The sequence below is a fragment of the Myotis nattereri genome, assembly GCF_964212035.1.
Source record: "Myotis nattereri genome assembly, chromosome: Y".
Taxonomy (NCBI): Eukaryota; Metazoa; Chordata; class Mammalia; order Chiroptera; family Vespertilionidae; genus Myotis; species Myotis nattereri.
The window spans coordinates 41,155,382-41,176,799 of NC_138094.1; the positions used below are offsets into that span (position 1 = coordinate 41,155,382).

At 42.0% G+C, this 21,418-nt stretch overlaps 1 protein-coding gene across 1 annotated transcript in view; it reads right to left on the reverse strand.

Annotated features, from left to right (window-relative positions):
* Window positions 1-21,418, reverse strand: part of LOC308512203 (ubiquitin carboxyl-terminal hydrolase 9X-like) — a 254,107-nt gene that overhangs the window by 106,329 nt on the left and 126,360 nt on the right. Inside the window, exons 19-21 of the mRNA XM_081082000.1 lie at window positions 20,583-20,823; window positions 20,104-20,253; window positions 19,009-19,129 (exon numbers count right to left, since the gene is read on the reverse strand). Coding sequence (XP_080938126.1) covers window positions 19,009-19,129; window positions 20,104-20,253; window positions 20,583-20,823 — 512 coding nt within the window. The remainder of the gene's footprint in view (window positions 1-19,008; window positions 19,130-20,103; window positions 20,254-20,582; window positions 20,824-21,418) is intronic.

Here is a 21,418-nt window from a genome sequence, read left to right on the forward strand (position 1 = left end):
GGGCGCCTAGTGGTGGTAGTGGGGTGCTGAGGGAGCTAAGGAAGGAGGAGGTGGAGAGGCGGGAATCTAATCACCCCTGATCGCTGGCCAGGCCTAGGGACCCCACCTGTGTGTAATTTTCATGCACCAGGCCTCCAGTTCAATAATAAAAGACAAATAAGCCACTTAAAAAATAAGCAAGCCTAGCCAGTTTCGCTTAGTGGATAGAGTATCAGTCTGTGGACTGAAAGGCCCTGGGTTCAATTCTAGTCAAGGGCAGATGCCCTGGTTTTGGGCTCAATCCCCAGTAGGTGGTGTGCATGAAGCAGGCAATGATTCCCTCTCATTATGGACACTAGAGGCCAGGTGCACAAAAATTTGTCTGCAGTCTGGCCTGTGACTTCTCACACTCCGGGAGCCTTCAGGGATGTCCTAAGCTGCAGACTGGCCTCACTCTGAGGGAGGCAATGGGGCAGGCCGATCAGGGGACGGCGCTGCTCTCATCACCCCATCACTGCTGCCACTGCTGGCCTCCCTCTGCCGGAGGTGACCAGGTGGTCAATCAGGGGATGCCGCTGCCCCCATCACCCTGCCGTGGCCGCCATGCCAGCCTGCCTCTGCGGGAGCCAACAGGGTGGGTCAATTAGGGGACAGTGCAACCCCCATCAACCTGCTGTTGCCAGCCTCCCTAGGCAGGAGGCGACTGGGTGGCCCATCAGGGTATGGTGCCAGCTGGCGTGACCCCACCTTACCCCAAATGCCCCTCCACCTCAGCTATTTGCTACTGCCCCCACCCATCCAGATTGCTGTCCCCTCCCTCAGCGCTCTGGCATTCACCTTGGCTGGCCTGGCGCCATCAGCTCTCTAGCCCTGCCCCTGCCAACTGGTCGTTCTGCTGTTCAGTCAATTTGCATATTACACTTTTATTATATAGGATTTCTAGCTCTTCCTCCCTTTTCCTTCCCCTCTGAAATTAATAAAAAAATATATAAAAAACAAATGGCTCTTAACAGATATTTCTCCAAATTACTACAAATGGATAGTGAATAGAAAGCAAATGAAAAAATACTAAAAATCAGTAGGGAAATGCAATTCAAAACCACACTTTGGACACTTTAATATAACCAGGATTATGTTACCAAGTTAATAAAAACACACATACAAAACACCACCAATAAAACCCTAATAATAGGTGTTGGTAATAAATGTGAGGAAACTGGAACGCCAATGTTTTATTTATACACACACACGCACACACACACACACACACACACACACACACACTTTCTTTTTGTAAAGTACTTAGGCAATTCCCCAATATGTTAACCATAAATTTACTGTACTATCTAGAAATTTCTCTCCTAGGTATATCTGCAAGAGATTGCAAAGAGGTGCCAAAAGTCAAATACAAATACCCATAGCAGCACTACTCATAGTAACTCAAAAAATTGAAACAGCACAAGTTATTTTTTATGCATTCATGAACAAAATGTTACACATACAATGAAATGTAAGTCAGTCTTAAAAAGAAAGAAAATTCAATTCTGAAATATCCTACAACATGGATGGACTTTGAGGAAATTATGCCAAGTAGGACAGTCACATGAAGATAAACACAGTATGAAGACGCTTATTCACACAAACAGAAAGTAGAGTGTTGGTTGTCAAGAGCCTGAAGAAGAGGGTAAATGAGAAGTCATTATTTAATAGGGATAGAGTTTCAGTTTCACAAGATGGAAAGTTGTGGAGATGAACTGCACAACAATGTAAATGCATTTAAAACTTACCATAACTTAACACATTTAAGATCGTACACTTTGTTATGAACATTTTATACATTTTTAAAGCAAGGTAACTGAATATAGTTATAAGAAAGCATACAAAATCCAATTTGAAGGAGAGTATACAAAACAACTATTCTGTACCTTTCAAAATGTCAGTCATCAAAGACCTTAATTTCCTGACTTGAATAAAATCTTTAGTATTAAATAAGAATATTCTTGATCTTAGAAAACACTCTGAGATATTTAGGTAAATAGGTATAGGTAAAAAGGTGTAGTTGTCTATAACATTCAAAGTTTTAAAAAAATTCTATACAGAATGAATGATACAGCAAATGTGCCAAAGTGTTAACAAGCATTATTTGGAAGTTCTTTGTGTTATTCTCTGTAACTTTAATATTATCTATATATCTAAAACCCTAATATGCAAATAGACCAAATGGAGGAACAATCGAGTAACTGAACAACTGGTTGCTATGACGTGTGCAGACCACCAGGGTGTGGGCGTTGGCCGCAGTGGATGGTGGAGCAGGGGAGCAGGGGCGCCAGACCAAGGCGGGGAGCAAGTTGCTTTCATTGGGGCAAGCCTCTAGTAGTTACTGAAAATTCTTTACTTCCAGAGCTGCTGCTCACACTCTCTGCCAGAGCCTGGCACTGGCACCAATTGCTTGGGGCTGTCTGCTGGGGTGAGTGGCAGCTGCTAGTTCCAATTGCCCCTCAGGGTTTCTCCACATCACCTACTCCTGAGGGATGATCAGGGTAGCAGCCGCTGCTTGCACTCTGCTGATGGTGCTGGCCCCAACTGCTTTGTGCTGTCAGGTGGATGCAGCAGCAGCGGGAGCGGGGCTGCTGACAGACAGGGGACCACGGGCCATGGCAAGAGGGTCTGGACAGCGGTGTGGAGGATGGGCTGAGACCCGCCCCTGTGCCCACTGCAGCCTCGTAGCCCACAGTTCCTTTCAAGGTGCATGAATTCGTTCACTGGACCCCCTAGTCACTACATAAAGGGTTGGTTTTGTAATCATAGGAAAAGTTTCAATGGAAATAAGGGTAACAATGTTGGAAAGAGAAGAAAACACAGAAAAACCTACCAATTATAGTGTAAGACAAAAAGTATAGCCTGTCCTACAATAATAAATTTCTGTACAACCAATTAGCTCATCTTCAATTGGCAAATAGAAAAATAATGACAGTATGATACGAAGTTAAACCTGTTCATATAGTATCTCCTCTAGACAAAGAAGCCAGTTTAGTAGGACAGAAGTATAATATTCATATAGAAAGAATAAAAGCCGTTATCTTTTTTGTTTTGTTTTGTTATTTCTCACCTGAGAATACTTCTTTCCCTTGAATTTAGAGTCAGTGGATGGAATGGGGGACACAGGAAAAAAAAGAGGGGAAGAGAGAGAAATATCAATGTGAGAGAGACACATGGATTGGTTGCCTCCCACATTCAACCCGACTGTGGCCAAGGATTGACCTGCGACCCTTCAGTCCTTGGTCTGACACTCTACCACTTAGCAAACACTGTGCAGTGCAAAAGCCTTTTCAACTTGACTTTAAGAAATTTAAAAGTGAACTCCTGTCTGGCTAGTGTGACTCAGAGTGTCCTGCTGTACACGTAATGGTTGCAGGTTTGATTTCCAGTCAGAGCACATACCCAGGGCACTTACAATAAGTAACTGATCGATGTATCAATGTGTCTCCTCACTTCTCTAAAATCAATGAAAACATATCTCCAGCTGATGATTAAAAAAAAAAAAGTGAACTATTCCCAGCCTTACCGTGCTCTCTACCTACAACAATCATTTCCTTTTATGTCCACTCTTTGGTTGACCCTCATGTCAGACCTCCACTTATTTCAAAGCTGGTACACTCTCCTCTTTTTTGTTCCTTGAATAACATATACAAAAACAGGATCCTGTACACTGAGGACCACCCATAGCTGTCCAGGTTATGTTTAAGACAGTAATTATAGTTTTTGGTAGTGCTCTGCTAAATTTTATGTGGAAGGGCAGTCTGGCCTAAAAAACTGAAGAGTATATGGAAAGGGATGGTACTGGAGACAAGGGACTAGTAAATTACAGGATTAATCTATCTATCATCTATCTATCTATCTATCTATCTATCTATCTATCTATCTATCTATACTAGAGGCCCAGTGCATGAATTCATGCACAGGTGAGGTATGGCCAGCCTGGTCCTGATTGGGGCTGATCGGGCCCAGGCTCACTCGGGAGAGGGGACATGGGAGGTTGGCTGGCCAGTCCCGCCCCCAATCGGGGTGGTGGTGGGGCGATTGAGGTCAGGGCTGGGGGGAGGGGCTGTGGGTGGTTGGCCAGACAACCCCCCCCCCCTCAGTCAAACTCCTGGTTGAGGGGACAATTTGCATATTAGGCTTTTATTATATAGGTGTATATATATATATATACACCTTCTGAAATGTCTCATCCCCATAAGTTGACTGCAATTCCAGAGACAACATAAGGCTGAAACCATCCTGTTTGTCCTTCTCCATCTTTCCACTTTAACACTGCAGCACTGCATTGCGTGTTATCAGGAATTCCAACACCCGTGACAGAGCTATAGCTTCTACCATGGACCAAAAATCAGGACATAAAGGCCACTTCAATTTATCTTTCTGCTTTTCTTTAGGAGCAGAGGGGGCAAAGGGAGGAGGTCTTTCTTCTCTGAAAGGCTCTAGCAAATGCAATATCGTTTCCCACAAAGAGAAACAATTTGGAAATAAAAATACATATATATATTTTTTTATTTCTAGAGGCCCGGTGCATTAAATTTTGTGCACGTGGGGGGGTCCCTCAGCGCACCCTGCACCCTCTCACAATCCGGGACCCCTCAGGTAGGATCCCTAGGCCTGGCCTGAGATCAGTGCCTATCTGGGTTTCCTTCCCCCAGCTGCAGGCAGCTGGCCCCACCCCAGTCATTGCCACTGCTTGCTGGAAACCAAGATCAACAGTAATTAATATAAATGTGAGGAGTCAGGCAGAAGGCTGACCTGGACTCCTTTGATATTCACAGGGTGAACATTTACATTTTTTTTTAAATATATTTTATTGACTTTTTACAGAGAGGAAGGGAGAGAGATAGAGAGTTAGAAACATCGATGAGAGAGACATCGATCAGCTGCCTCCTGCACATCTCCTACTGGGGATGTGCCCGCAACCCAGGTACATGCCCTTGACCGGAATCGAACCTGGGACCTTTCAGTCCGCAAGCTGACGCTCTATCCACTGAGCCAAACCGGTTTTTCGGCTGAACATTTACATTTTATTACCTACTGCTGACTCAATGGCCTAAAGCTAACTCACCCCAAAACCTGATAATCTTACTGTTTACTAAACATTACCATTGATATGTCTGTTTGCATTCCTAAAAGGCAATTGTGTATTCTAGTAAATAAAAGCAGACAGGAACAGAGACTCAAGTGGGACTTGACTACTACAGTTGAGTTTTCCCCCATAATTTCAAAATTAATATTTCTTGTCTGTGTGTCAATTTGTGTGCAAGTTCTTTCTTTAAGCCTTTGAACCTGAAAGCCACGTTGGCCATTGCCTTTCACAAGTGGCACTCTTGAACTGGGACTTGGAGAAAAAGGCTTCGCCAGAGCGGAAAGTATCACTGGACTCAGTGTTGGAAAATTAACTGTGTGCAAAACTCTTGTCAGCTGCGGAAGTCCGCGGATCCTTAAGTGCTCGAGTGATTTCTTTTGTTTCATCCAGATCATAATGGGGCAGAATTTGTCGAAAGAGGAGAGACTTTCCTATAGACTCTGGCTTGCTTACTAAAGGATAAGGGAGTTGCAGTTTCAGAAGATCTTCTTTTACAGTTTCTACAGATTATTATAGAATATAATCCATGGTTTTCTGATGAGGGCACATTGGATATTGAATGTTGGGAATGTATAGGTCAGAACTTGAAAGAAGCTCAGTAGCAAGGAAAAAATTTGCCTCCAAATTGTTTCTCTTTGTGGAAAACGATATTGCATTTGCTAGAGCCTTTCAGAGAAGAAAGACCTCCTCCCTTTGCCCCCTCTGAAAGATAAATTGAAGTGGCCTTCATGTCCTGATTTTTGGTCCATGGTAGAAGCTATAGCTCTATCACGGGTGTTGGAATTCCTGATAACACGCAACGCAGTGCTGCAGTGTTAAAGTGGAAAGATGGAGAAGGACAAACAGGATGGTTTCAGCCTTATATTGTCTCTGGAATTGCAGTCAACTTATGGGGATGAGACATTTCAGAAGGTTTACAAGCTTGTATTATCACTGGCAAAAGTCAACAGTTAATAACTCAGATATCAAACTGGTCAAGGTTTAGGAAAAGATAATCAGGAGATTAAAATACCCATTCAGGGCAAAGGAAACACAGGAAAACAAGGATTAGAATATCAGCCTTTTTAGGAGTGGTCACTGCTCAATCTCCTCACCCCCATGCTGAGCCTATACAATGGAAAGGTGATAGGCCTATATAGGTGGATCAATGGCCATTAACCAAGGAGAAATTAAATCATACTCATGAATTAATACAGGAACAAATAAAGCTGGTCACACAGAGCCTTCCAATAGCCCTTGGAATACTCCTATATTTACAATACCTAAGAAAGCGGCAGGAAAATGGCAATTGTTACATGATTTTAGAGCCATTAACGCTACTATGCATACCATGGGAGCTTTACAGCCTGGACTCCCAGGGCCTTCACAAATCCCTCTAGATTGGTCTCTCATAGTAGTAGATCTTAAGTAGTAGATCTTAAGTAGAAGATCTTCTTCACCATTCCCTTGGCACCACAAGATAAAGATTTGCCTTTTAGTGCCATCTATTAATAATATAGAGCCTACAAAAAGATATCAACAGGAAGTTTTGCCTCAAGGAATGGCCACTAGCCCTATTTTATGTCAAAAATATGTAGCTCAAGCTATTTAGCCTTTAAGGAACAAATATTCCTAGTGTTCTATTGTCCATTACATGGATGACTTGCTCCTAGCGAGTCCACGGGAAGAACAGACTTTAGCAATGTTTTCTCAATTAGAAAAAGAAGTTCCTAAATGAGGCTTAAAAATTGCTCCAGAAAAAGTACAGGAAGAAATGCCTTTTAAATAGCTAGGTACCATAACTGAAAACCAATATGTTAGGCCTCAGAAGGTAGAAATAAGGAAAGACTGCCTTAAAACCTTAAATTATTAGGGGACATTAATTGTTTAAGACCTTATCTAAAAATCTCTACAGGAGAAATGACAAATTTATTTAATATACTTAGAGATGACTCTAATCTTTCCTCACCCCGAGTATTGACAGATGAAGCTAGAAAGGAGTTACAAAGAATTGAGCAGGCAATCTCCTTAGCCCAAGTGGCACGAATACTGCCTGAATTGCCTTTATTGTACAGATTAATCCTACTGCAAATAGTTCCACTGGAGTCATCTCCCAAAATAAAAACTCTCTTGCTATTGAATGGGCCCACCTAGGACATCAATCCTCTAAAACTGTAGTTACATATATACAGCTTATGGCTCAATTAATATTTCAGCTTAAAAAACGCTGCAGACAGCTTAGAGGACAAGAACCCCAATGTACTTATCTTCCCCTTACTGGGAAGCAATTAGAAATGTTACTTCAAACTGATTTAATTGGCAAATTGGACTGAGTGGATATTCAGGAGAACTTAGTTGTCACCTACTAAAAGACAAATTATTACAATTTTTATATTCCAATTTTTATACTCCTATTATTTTACCAAAAAATACTAGACAGGAACCTATTCCTGAAGTATTAACTGTTTTCTACTGATGGATCATGTAATGGCAAAGCTGCTTATCATACAATGAATTTAGACTGAGTCATCTAAACTAGTCATACTTTTGTACAAAGAATTGATTTGGAAGCTATTAAGGCTGCATTACAAGATTTGCGAAAGCCTCTTAATATTATCTCTGACTCTTCTTACGCTGCAGGTTTATTAAATAGAACTGAAACTGCTCATTTAAAATGGCTCAGTGACCAGCTGAGGCCAAACACACTCCAAGCCTGCACACCAGGAAAGCCCCTCACCTCCCCTCCTTTTCCCTCCCCTCCCCTAAAAAAAATAAAAATAAAAATAAAAATAAAAATAAAAAAAAATAAAATGGCTCAGTGACCAAAGTTTGTTTTTACTACTTAAACAAGTCCAGCAGATTGTGCAACAAAGACAATATCCTTTCTATATTACATAAGGGCACACAGTTTATTATCTGGCCCTTTGGCAAAAAGAAATGCATATGCTGATCAATTGGTTGCTTTATTACAACAGGCCTCAGAATATCATCAGCTTTTACAATAGCCTGCCAAAATGTTGTCTAGACAATTCTCAATCTCTTGACAGTAGGCAAAACAGATTATCAGAGAATGTCCCAGTTGCATGTTACATCTATCTCAAGGGCCTAACACAGGAGTTAACCTGAGATGTTTGCTAAGGGACCATAATGGCAAATGGATGTGACACATTATATGTCCTTTGGACGCCTTGGGGCATTGCATGTCTCTGTAGACACCTTTTCAAAAGTCCTTTGGCCTACTGCATCTACAGGGGAAATGGCAAAACAGGTTATTAATGTTATTAATCATTGTCTAGCTGCTTTTGCCGTCATGGAAATTCCAAAAATTATTAAAACTGATAATGGGCCTGCTTAGACAAGCTGTCATTTCCAGCAACTTTGTAAAAAGTGGAAAAATCAGCACATTACAGGAATACCATATAATTCCCAAGAACAGGCCATTATTGAAAGACAGCATCAGCGGCTTAAGTCCAAACTTGAAAAACAAAAAGGGGGGATTATGATGGAGAAATCATCTGTGGGTAGGCTGCACCAAGCCTTAATTACTTTAAATTTTTTTCACTTGTAATACTGATGGCAAGACACCCTGAAGTTACAGTGGTGTAAAAATAAAACAAAAGAAAATGGTCTAGTTAAATGGAAAGATCCAGGGTCTGGTTTATGGAAGGGACTCGATCCATTATTCATATACGGCCAAGGATATGCTTGTATATTTCCAGAAAACTTCTCCAAACCTGTGTGGATTCCTGCTAGAAATATTAAACTGCACCATGGATCCGAGAGAGAAACGAGTCAAATTAATGAGGACCTTGCTCCTGGAGCCACACCATGCAGCTATAGACAACTGGCTACCCCAGCCACAAATAGCAGCACCAGGAAACACACTGAAGATAAGAAGTGGAAGAAGAACATGGTGGATGATGAACAGCACGGAGGTGACTTGGGGAGAGAGATAAAGAAAATGGTCCAGAAAGCTGAACGAATTTGTGAAGAGACCAAATCCCAAGAACACCCGAAAATGTCTTTCTTGCTATGCTTGCAGTAACCAGCTGTACGGTAATTTCACAAAGGGCTAATGGGGAAGTCCTCTCGGATAAAATCCCTCTCGTGGACTGATCCCCTGCCCAGTATCTACATTAATAAAAGGGAAACATGCAAACTGGTGTCACTCTGCTATGCCCACCAGCCAATAAGAGCAACTATGCAAATTAACCCAACAAAGGGCCTTGGCTTCTCCACTGTGCCCGGACCAAAGGCCTGGGTCCTGGGTGCTGGAGGAAAACCAGTGCCAGCAGTCAGGGGAAGGAAGGCCTATTGCTCGAATCTTCATGTAACGGGCTTCTAGTAGTAAATATATGGGCAATGTATAATTACACGGCTGTCCCCACCCGGCTTCCCTTTTTTATATGACACAAGAATCAAACTACTCCTCCTTTGTGTGTTGAATTAAAGCTGGCTAGCATCACACCAAAGGAAGGGGAAGCGAAAACCTAAATACAATTACTATCATTGCTTGCTTCTGGGAGAGGCAAAGAGAATTTAACATTACTAAGACCTCCTCCCAGTAAGACATTATGTAAAAAGTCTTATGAATGGCACCCACTAGCAGCAAACTTAAGAACAGTTTTTTCTTTTGTGGACTGAAGCCCCTAGGGGTCTGCGTATAGCAATAATTAATGAAAATCAACTGCTGCAATTGAACCAGTAAAATGATATAGTTTAAAATAACGACTTCAATGAAAAATCACCTTCTTGGTGTTTAAAGTAAAAAAAAACACCAGCCTTGATATTTTTGGATTACAGCAATATATTGTATAATTATCCCAGGCAAACTTACAAACTAATTCCTTAGATGCTTGGCAGCAGTTCAAAGAAAGAAATTGCTCCTTTACTTTTGCCTTTTAGGATAACCACAATTCTTGTTTAATTTTAGTCTGTAGATGCGGAATAAAAATCTTAAAAGAATTGAAACTCTGCAAGTGGCATATCAACATCTATTAAGAATTTAAAGAAGGGGGAAATGCTGGGAACCAAGGTCAACAGTAATTAATGTAATTGTGAGGAGTCAGGCAGAAGGCTGACCTGGACTCCTTTGATATTCAAAGGGTAAATATTTACATTTTATTACCTACTACTGACTCAATGGCCTAAAGAAAACTCACCCCAAAACCTGGTAATCTTACTGTTTACTAAATATTACCACTAATATGTCTGTTTGCATTCCTAAAAGGCAATTGTGTATTCTAGTAAATAAAAGCAGATGGGAACAGAGACTTACTGGAACTTGACTACTACAGTTGAGCTTTCCCCAGGTTTCCCCCATAATTTCCAAATTAGTATTTCTTGTCTTGTGTGTCAATTTGTGTGTCAGCTCTTTCTTCAAGCCTTTGAAACCGAAAGCCATGCTGGCCGTGGCCTGACACAACTGCTTGCCCTGTGTGCAGTGCTGATCCCCTCCCCTGCCACAGGTGGCCTCACTCTGCAGGTGACAGCTGTGGGGTGTGATGACTTGGCTGGTCTGGGCTTCCCTTTGCAGCGCGATTGCTGGACGGTCGCACACCTGCCAGAGTCGCCGCTGGTGGCCTGTGCTCCCTTTTTCTTTGCTGGTAGGTGGGGCCAGCCCTACAAGGCGATGTCTTTCTACCTGATCACCCCTAACTGCTGGCCTGCCTACCTGATCACTCCTAATCACTGCCTGCCCGCCTGATTGCCCATAACTGTTTGCTTGGGGGCGGGGCCAGCCTGGCAAGGGGCTGTGATCATTATAGTCTCTGGTCATTCCAGTTGTTATGCTTATGGTGGCTGGCCTTTTATTATATAGGACAGTGATGGCGAACCTGACACGCTTGTCAGAAGTGACACGTGAACTCATTTTGGGTGACACGCATCGACAGAGACAAAAAATTGCATAATTCAAATATTTGTCTCTCACAACAGCCAGAGTTGGGCATCATTTGAGTAATATTATTACTCACGTTACTCATGATCAATAATGCAATTCTAAAGATACATAGTGAAAACATCCCAGATACATTGTTCCAATATTGACATTAATATAAAAAGGTTAAGAATTGCACTATAAAGAAATTAATATTTACTCATGACATTTTATTTTTACTCGAGTGACAAAATGCCCAATTCTGGAAATGGCCTCGATATTGTCAACATGTGCCTTGAGTAAGCTTCCCGTGCGTTCGGGTGCATTCGGCAAACGGACGCACTTGATCGCCATGTTCATTAGGAGACAGGAGTGGGAGGGTTAGAAGAAAAAGATATACAGTGCAACAGTGCTCAACGAGACATTCTGCGTGTTGGATAATTGATTACAGCACCATATATTTGTTGGTTATACATACTACCTTTGAATTGTTTTGCACCAGGAGTCAGTGCAACAACACTGCAAAAAGTTAATAGGTAAGAAACCTATCAACCTTTTATAAAAAACGCTGTGATTTATATTTATTTATTTTTGCTGCCTTGTGATGGAGAATCAAAAAAATAAAAAAGCAAGATTGAATGATAAAGGAATTGGAAGTAGCGGTAGCTGACCCTTTCAAGATATATGGACCGAGATGTACGGGATTGTCGACAGAAACAACGGTTCATGGTGCATATTGTGTAATGAAACACTAGTAAGCAGAATGTGGAATGTAAAGAGACATTTTGAAACTAATCATTGTCAGCTCTTGAAAAAAAGTATCAATGAAAGGAAGGAATACATTTCTAGGCAACTACACCTCTATAAAAGTCAATCAAATTCCATCATTAAATTTGTAAGATGCTCTACAAATTTAACATCAGCAAGTTACTGTATTGCTCACTCCATAGCTCAGCATGGAAAAGCCCTCAGTGATGGAGAATTTATTAAGGAAACATTTATAAGATGTGCACCAGCTCTATTTCACGATATGAAAAATAAAGATGATATTATTATTAAAAGAATTTCTGAGTTACCACTCAGTAGAAATACCATCAAAGACAGAATAATAGATCTTAACAAAAACGTACAACATCAATTTAAAAAAGACTTAAATAGTTGTAAATATTTTTCGATTTCTCTTGATGAAACTACTGATGTCACCTCAAATGCTTGGTTGGCCATTACTGCTAGATATTCTGATGGTCTCACAATGAGAAGAGTTGATAAAATTAGAATCAGTGCCAATAAGTACATCAGGAAAAGAAATATGTAAGGTTGTTATAAAAACATTCAGTGACCTAAACATTGGTATCTCTAAAATTGTGTCAGTCACAACAGATGGGGCACCAAATATGGTAGGAAAAAATGTGGGATTCCTGAAATTGCTTATGGAAGCTATTAGACATCCACTTGTACTTTTTCATTGCATTATCCATCAGGAGGTGTTGTGTGCCAAATCGGGATTCTCATAATTGAATGATTTAATGTCAGTTGTAACAAAAATTGTGAATTTTATAGCTTCTCGACCCCTTCACAAGCAAGAATTTTCTGCACTTTTACAAGAAGTTGATTCAAACTACAGTGGACTACTGATGTTCAATAATGTGAGATGGCTGAGTTGAGGTAAAGTACTTGAGCAATTTGTGGAGTGCTTTGAAGAAATTACGGTTGTTATTGAGAATAAGGATCTGGCAAACTTTCCTCAGATCAATGATCATAAATGGGTCAGTAATTTGATGTTTTTCACAGATCTCTCTGTTCATATGAATGAACTGCACTTAAAATTACAAGGTTTTGGCAAAAGTATTGACGTTATGTTTGGATACATCAAATCTTTTGAAAGTAAACTTAAAATTTTTAAGTGAGATATTGAAACTAAAACTTATAAGTATTTTCCTCGGATAAAAAAGTATTTCGAGAAGGCCACTACAATGAGTGTAATGGAGTCCATACTTATGCACCAGAATATAGTAAACTCGTTATTTGAACAGTTCAGCGAAAGATTCAACCAATTCAGAAGCCTAGAACAGACCATTAAAATAATTAAGTATCCAGATGTAGTTGTTTACAGTACTTTGGAATTAAAGGATTTCCAATGGATGCAAATTGACGATTTAGAGATGCAACTTGCAGATTTTCAAGGTAGCATTTGGACTCATGTGTTTGTCGACTTAAGGTCGAAACTTGAAAATCTGGAACGAAATCGTTTGAATAATGAAGAGTGCAACTACGAACAAGAAATTTTGAGTGCTTGGAACAGAGTATCTGACACTTTTAGAGACATAAAAATTCTAGCGATGTTAGATTTTAGAAAAAATTGTTAGCAATTTTTTCATCAACATATTTTTGTTAGACTTTGTTCTCAGCATCAAGTAATATTTAAAAGAAAAGGAACTGGCTAAAAGATGAAGTTAGTGGCACTTGCTTGGCCTTGAAGTGCACCAAGTATGAACCTGCAATCAAAGAATTAGCAGACAAACTTCAGCACCAAAAAAGTCACTAATTTCTCTAGTTTTTGTACCATTTGATTATCAGTGCTTTTATTATTATTTTTTCCCTCAATGTACATTGTTTTTCTGTTTTTGTTCATTTTATACAAATTTTTAGTTGATTTTTCTTTGTTAAATGGCATTTAAATATGTAAGGTAAATATAAAAAATATAAATCTTTTTTTTACTATGGTTGCAAATATCAAAAAAAAATTATGAATATTTCTATATGTGACACGGCACCAGAGTTAAATTAGGTGTTTTCAAAATTTTGACACGCCGAGCTCAAAAGGTTCGCCATCACTGATAGAGGATATAGTACATACACACACACACATATATAAACTACAACATGGAGCAAGGTTTATAACTGACAGAGAAGTCAGGTTCAATTCTGGAAAGACAAAATAAAAGAAAGCTTGTAGAATTGGACTGCCACTTGAGGTATTGACATAGATGCATGATTTTTGTGTAAACAGATATCTATATATATAAAACCCTACTGTGCAACTGAACCAAACAGCAGAATAACCAAACCACCAGGGTCATTCAGGGAACATGGCAGGTGTGATCATCAGGAGGCAAATCACAGAACATGAGGGCGTCAGCAACGGTGGAATGGTGGGGCAGGTGAGCCAAGGTACCAGACATAGGTGGGGTGTAGGTTGCTGTAATTGGGGCGAGCCTCTGGTGGTTACTAAAAATTCTTTGCTCCCGTGTGCTGTGGTCCCAACTGGTGCTCACATCTGCTGCCGGCACTGGAGCTGCAACTCACACCTCCTGCCGGCACCTGGCGCTGGTCCCGATCGCTTGGCGCCATCAGTGGGTGCGAGCAGTGGCTGCCAGCCCTGATCACCCCTGAGGGCTTCTCCACCTCCCTCTGTCCCTATGGGGTAACTGGGTCAGTAGCTGCCGCTCACACCTGCTGCTGGTGCAGATCCCATCGCTTGATGCCATCTGCGGGTGCAAGTGGCGGCAGCAGAAATGGGGCTGCAGGCAGACAGGGGACTAGGGTGAGCTTCTAGTGGTTACTGAAAATTCTTGGTCCCGCCTGGTGCTGGCACCCGCTGCTGGTGCCTGGCACCGGCCCCGATAGCTCAGTGCCGTCAGCAGGTGAGAGCAGTGGCTGCTAGCCCTGATCGCCGCTCAGGACTTATCCACCTGCCCCTGCTCCTGAGGGGCGATGGGGGCAAGCAGCCGCCTCTCGCAACCACTACCAGCGATGGTCCCGCCTCTATGTCCACCCCGCAGTCTCATGGCCCACGGTTTCTTTCAAGGTACACGAATTCGTGCACTGAGCCTCTAGTTTTTAAATAATTCTTTATTGTTGAAAGTATTACATATGTCCTCTTTTACCCCCACTGACTCCGTCCGGACCACGCCCACACATTGCCCCAGATCATCACAACCCCATTGTCTGTGTCCATCAGCCATGCAGATATGCACAAAAGGTCCTTGGTTGATTTCAACCACCTGCCTTCCCTCCAAGATTCTGCACCTTGTTCTATGCTTCTCTGTCTCTGGATTCACTCCATTAATCAGTTTATTTTGTTAATTAGATTCCACATATTAGTGAGATCAGGGGATACTTAAGCGTCTTTCTCTGGCTGACTTATTTTATTTAGCATGACATTCTCCAGGTGCCTCCATGTTGTCTCAAAGGGTAAGAGATTCTGATTTTTTACTGCTGCATACAATGACTGTCTTTAAATGACAAAAAAATCTTAAGAGTACATGTTTTATATGCCTGGTATAATGCAACTGAGAAAGGAATTTGCTTATCTGTAACATTTTAACATAAAAATTAGAATTACAAATGAAAGTACTTAAGAACTCTGTAGACTCTGAGAGAGATTTTTATATAATCTCTAGAACATCCACTTTAATAATGTGCATACAAATGTTATATAACTGTCATTTCTTTATTTGGCAAAGTTTCCCATGTATTTTCAAGGATATCAAATAGGTCTATCAGTTCAAAATTTCTTATTCACAAGGATTTGTTCTTTCTCCTCGTGAGCCACGAGACTGCTGTGGGCACAGGGGTGGGGCCCAGTTCATCCTCTGGGCCCGTGCCCCCCCCCCCCCCCGCCCCTGCCTGGGACCTCCCGTCTGAGGGGCCCAGTCTCCTGTCTGCCTGCAGCCCTGCTCCCACCACTGCTGCTCCCACATGCTGACAGCACCGGCCCTACTCACCCCTCAGGAGCAGAGGGAGGTGAAGAAGCCCTCAGGGTGATAGAGGCTAGCAGCCACTGCTCATATCTGCTGGTGGCTATAAAAATTTACTGAAGAAACTGAGGAACTTGAATGCAGGTATATGGGAATGGTGGTAAATGGGAAAGGCAGTCAGTCAGTCAATTAAATGATAAATATTTGTCAATGTTAACTTTTCAGTTTAGATGTGTAAATTATCTACACTTATAAAAGACAAAAATGCTAATTGACCGTACCTTTGCTACACCCACCAGCCAATCAGAAGATTATGCAAACCAACCCAACAAAGGCGGCCGTTAAATTTGCATACTGAAGGTGGAGCAGGCAGTGCCAGACGCTGCCCTCGGGATCCGGGCCGCAGATCCAGGAATGGGGAGGCAGGCGGGCAGCGCCAGATGCCACCCAGGAGGCAGAGCCGGCGATCACCCCAGACAGAAGCCTGAGGCTTGGGCAGGGCTGGAGCCGGCGATAACACAGGGCTGGGGGTCCCCTGCAGAGACCTAACACCCTGGCCAGAGGCCTGAGCCTGGGCATGGGCAGAGCCTGTGATCGGATTGGCCTGGGGGTTCCCTGCCCAGGCCTAATACCCCTCTGGCCTGGGCAGAGGCAGAGCCTGTGATCACATGGGGCTGGGGGTGCACTGCTCAGGCCCCCGCCCAGAGGCCTGAGGCCTGGGCAGGGGCAGAGCCTGTGATTGGAGTGGGCTGGGGGTCTCCTGTCCAGGAAATGCCCCAGCCAGAGGCCTGAGGCCTGGGCAGGGGCGGAGCCGGGGATTGGTGTGAACTACAGAGGAAACACCATTTCTGACCGCTTATTGGCTAAGCTCCCTGTATGCCACTGGTAATATTCTTAGTAACTTGGGTAATAAGAATCCAAGAAGGTGATGTAGGGTTTTTCCACCTCACTTCTGGAGAAAAAAACGAAGGTCTGCTGCTGGAGAGGCTAAGAAATATCATATCCTTCCCTAGCCAGTTTGGCTCAGTAGATAATGCCTTGGCCTGTCTACCACAAGGTCTGGGTTCAATTCTGACCCAGGGCATGTACCTAGGTTTCAGGCTCTTCCCTGGCCGGGGCCCAGGTCAGGGCTCATGCAGGAGGCAACCAATCAAAGTGTTCTTCTCACTTTGATGTTTCTCTCTGTCTTTCCCTTTCTCTTCCACATTCTCTAAAAAATCAATGGAAACATATCCTCAGGTGAGGATAAAAAAAATAATAAAGAAATGTTATATCCTATGAAAGACACATCTTGAAAATGCCTAAAGAAAGTTGTCATTTTTTCATGGTGAAGGGACTGGAGTCCGTGTTGATGAAAACACCTTGGTGGCTGCATTGACTGGCAGTGGTTGCAGCAGTGGGGTGATGGGGCTGGTGCCTTCCCCTGTTCAGCCCAGTCGCCTCCCACAAAGGGAGGCCAGACTGCCACTTAGGCCTGCTCCCCAAGGGGAGCAGGGAGCAGGCCTAAGCCATCAGTAGGACATCCCCTAAGGGCTCCCAGTATGTGAGAGGGGGCAGGCTGGGCTGAGGGACCGTCCCCCCTCCTCCAGTGCATGAATTTTGTGCACCAGGCCCCTAGTTGTTATATAGAATATTTTAGTTTGAAAAAAATACACATGAACATTGTGGGGGATGAGAGAATAGCAAAGAAACAAATTATTCTCATTTGATTTAAGAAAGAAAAGTTCGTTGTATTGCATTTCCTACTTTTCTGTAATTTTATGACTAGCTCAGTAACAACAATAAGGTTTAGGTGTACACAAAAATGTACTATTACACCCCTAATTGGTTTGGCTCAGTGGATAGAGCGTCAGTCTGTGAACTGAAGGGCCCAGGTTAGATTCTGATCAAGGGCATGTACCTTGGTTGCAGGCACATCCCCAGTTGGGGGTGTGCAGGAGGCAGCTGATCGATGTTTCTCTCTCATCAATGTTTCTAACTCTCTATCCCTCTCCCTTCCTCTCTGTAAAAAAAAAAAAAAAAAAAAATTCACACACACACACACACACACACACACACACACTATTACAACAAAAACACTGTAAAGTGTCCACAAAATGAAAACAAAACTAAAGGAAGAATAAAAATGAAAACGTTACAAGAAAAAGCTAAAAGTCAATGAAAAATTTTATGTACGTTATTTAAAAATCCCATCTTACCTAATAATAGACAAACATGCAAATTGATGTCACACTGCTACACCCACCAGCCAGTCAGAACAACTATGCAAATTAACCAAAGACGGCAGTTAATTTGCATATGTAGGCGCCTAGCAGCTTGGGTCCTGGGAACATCATTGGCACCCAGGTCACTCCAAGGTAGTTCATGTGTGGGCTCTGAGCAGCCTAGGATGGGCCTGAGCCAGGAGGCTCCTGGGCAGGGCCGAGCCTGCAATCAGAGCTGAAGGGGACCCTTCCCAAGCCTAAAGCCTCAGCCTTTGTTGTCCCCCTCTTCTCCGGCCTCCCCGCTGCCATCCTCCTCCCATTCCCTGCCCGGGATGCCCCAACTTCTAGTCAACAAACTACATTTATCACGCCACCAACCTAATCTTGGCCAATCTGTTTGGGGTCCAGCACTCTGGGGAGAAAGGGGTACCCTCCTTAGTGTCCAACTCCGCCCCACCTAAACTGCAACTCCCCTCCCAGCAAGGGAGGCCGAGGCCAGGAGTGGAGCAGGATCGCCTCCATTCAGAAGGCCTCGGACTATGTGCCCCTCTATCCTGGGATCCTTTGGCATCTCTCTACTGTGCCGAGGGCCACCGCCCTCCTCCCAGTCTGGGCAGGGCTCCCACTCCGTGCTGCCTATGCCTTGCCCCTCACCGGGCACACCTCTCTGCCCCCCACGTGCAGCCCTGCGTTTCCTTCCCTTTTCCATTCCTGTCTTCTTCTTGTTCCGTTTCTGTATTTCTGTTTCTCCTCTCGGGCCTGTCCGCATGCAGGCCTGCCTCATCTTCCTCTCCTTCCTTAACCCCTCCTATCGTATCCTATCCTACCTACCCCAGGCCTCGCAGCTGCCTGAGTCCAGGGCTGACTGAGCAGCCGCTGTGGCTTTGTCCAGATGGACGTCTGGAAGACATTTGCCTAATTAGCATATTACCCTTTTATTAGTATAGATATTTAGAGTCTTAAAAATGTAAATAATTCAAATTTAAGCAAAAATTGTTAGATGATCAGAAAAAAAGGATGCAAAAATATTTAAGAAATACATTTTCATCGACACTAAACTAAATCAGTGTATAATATCTAAACTTCGCATAAAAATATGTTAAGCAATATTTAAGCGAATCCAGGCATTTTTCTTACCTGGTGGCATCAGTTTCATAAGTAGTCTTGCACCATTTCTAAGTGGTGGCATTTTCAATTTGCTACCTAAGTCCGCAACTTGCCAAAGAAAAGAGATGTATCTGGGATGCTGTGACATTATCTGAAATATGGAATAAAAAAAATGTTTTAGGCATCAATTATGTAAAAAAGTGTTTTACTCAAATTAACCTATTCTCTGTCCCTGTTTCTTACTTGTCATTTACATCTTTGCCTATGCCATTTTTTTACTCCCTGAAAATTTGTTTCCCTCACATCTTTTCATTTTCACAAATGCAGTGATCCTTCATGATACAAACTTAACCATTTATTAGGATTTCTAAGCCACTTTGAGTGGTTTCTTTGTGAGAGGCATTCTGTTATTTTATAAAATATGGAACTCAGAAACTGTTTACTATAAAAAGCACTTCATTTTGTCAGGGGTAACTATTGCTGGTTAAAATCCTAATCCAACAGTTGCAGGAACCCAAATTCCTCTGAAATTGAAGTGGCTGGTTTTATTTACAGCTATTGTAATTCTTAAGGGTAACTAAAAAATAGGAAACCTAAGAAACATAGGAGTTGTATCTTTAGTTATACATTAAGAATCTAGGAAAGACAGCAAATTGTGTATTTTCTTAAAAAGTTACAAGTTGATTAAAAAGAGAAAAAGTTTGGGAAGGACTGGTTAAAATGTGGGTCAGTCTGAAGCTTCATCCCTTTCTCCTGAGTTTTTGTAATTATGGAATATACTAAAGATGTGTCTTTTTAAGTGAGCTACTTATCAGCAATTAAATTAACTACTTCACAAAAACAAAAAGCAAAAACAGTTTTAAAGAAAGACTCATAGTAGTATTATCTGGGGGTATATATTTGGTAGTATTACAGTTTAACTATAATTGATTAATTCTTTGCAAACATAATACTATATATACGTGTATAATTTTATTTCCAATTAAAAAATCCACCCAAAAGGTAATAGGTAACTATATTTATTTGGCATCTGACCACTCATGAAACATATAAACTCAGAAACTCCTACACATTTCTTTGTTTTTTTAAGAAGAGTGTAATGTTTTGCATATAATAGCTACTTACCACTCCAGGCAAACAATTTTCCATTTCTGGACTGGGACTATCATTGTACTGATTACACCAGTTTCCAGGAGATCCAGTTGACGAATCAGAAGAACTATCAGGGCTTGAAGGCATATTGGAACTTATCTGAGAAAGTTTGGCTGTAATTACCTGAATAGTGAAAGTACATATTAGTAGCAAAGACATAGGAAAACACTTCCACAAAGTACAGCAACTGGATATAACAAAAGACTAAAAATATTTCATGCTTTAATTTTAGAAATACACACTTTAAAAGTAGTATCCAATATATACCATGTAGTAGTTTATTTCGTCTACCATACCAGTGTCATGATACCTTTCTCAATCAGGTCTATAACCAAAGCACATAACATACTGTTAGACTACATAACACAGATAGCTCAAAAAACATTTACACAATCAATGAAAAACAACCATGTTTAATATTTGGAGAAAATTTGAAAATTATGTGTACTTACTGATTTATCTTTTAAGTTTAATTGTCCAATTAGTTTTCCGTCATCTTCAGAATCTATCAGACAACCACCCACAAAAAGTTCCATTTTTGTGTGAGCTATATTTGCTTTTATACGATTGAGAATACATCGTCGTACTGAACCAACTGTATCATTTGTATGAGACCATATGTCCAAGTCATCAACCTCTCTACCATGGTTTAGAAATCGAACAATAAGAGAGAGGTGTTTACCGCGAAATGCTCTGAAAAAAAGAATTAAAAAAAAACCACATAATCAACTTTTGAAGATTGTCAGAACATAAACATGACAACTTAATATTTTCTTAATAAGAAAAAGATGTAATTAAATAGATTTATATTTATAATAGATGTAATATATTAACCTATATAATAAAAGCCTAATCTGCTAAATGTCTTGTTGTCCATTCAACCAATCAAAGCATAATATGCTAATCATATGCTAAGGCTGCACAACCATTCACTATAACGTGCACTAACCACTAGGGGACAGACAGTCAACTGATCACTATGATGTGCACTGACCACCAGGGGGAACGGCAGATGCTCCAACTGGTAGGTTAGCTTGCTGCTGGGGTCCGGCCGATCAGGACTGAGATGGGCCGGACATGCCCTGGAGCCCTCCCGTGGTCCCTTCCTGGCTGGCCAACCTCCTGTGTCTCTCCCCGCCCTGATAGTGCACCGATGGGGTCCCTCGACCTGGCCTGTGCCCTCTTGCAATCTGGGACCCCTTGGGGGATGTCAGAGAGCAGGTTTCTGCCCAATCCCACAGGACAGGCAGAGGGGCCTCACTAGTGCATGAATTCATGCACCGGGCCT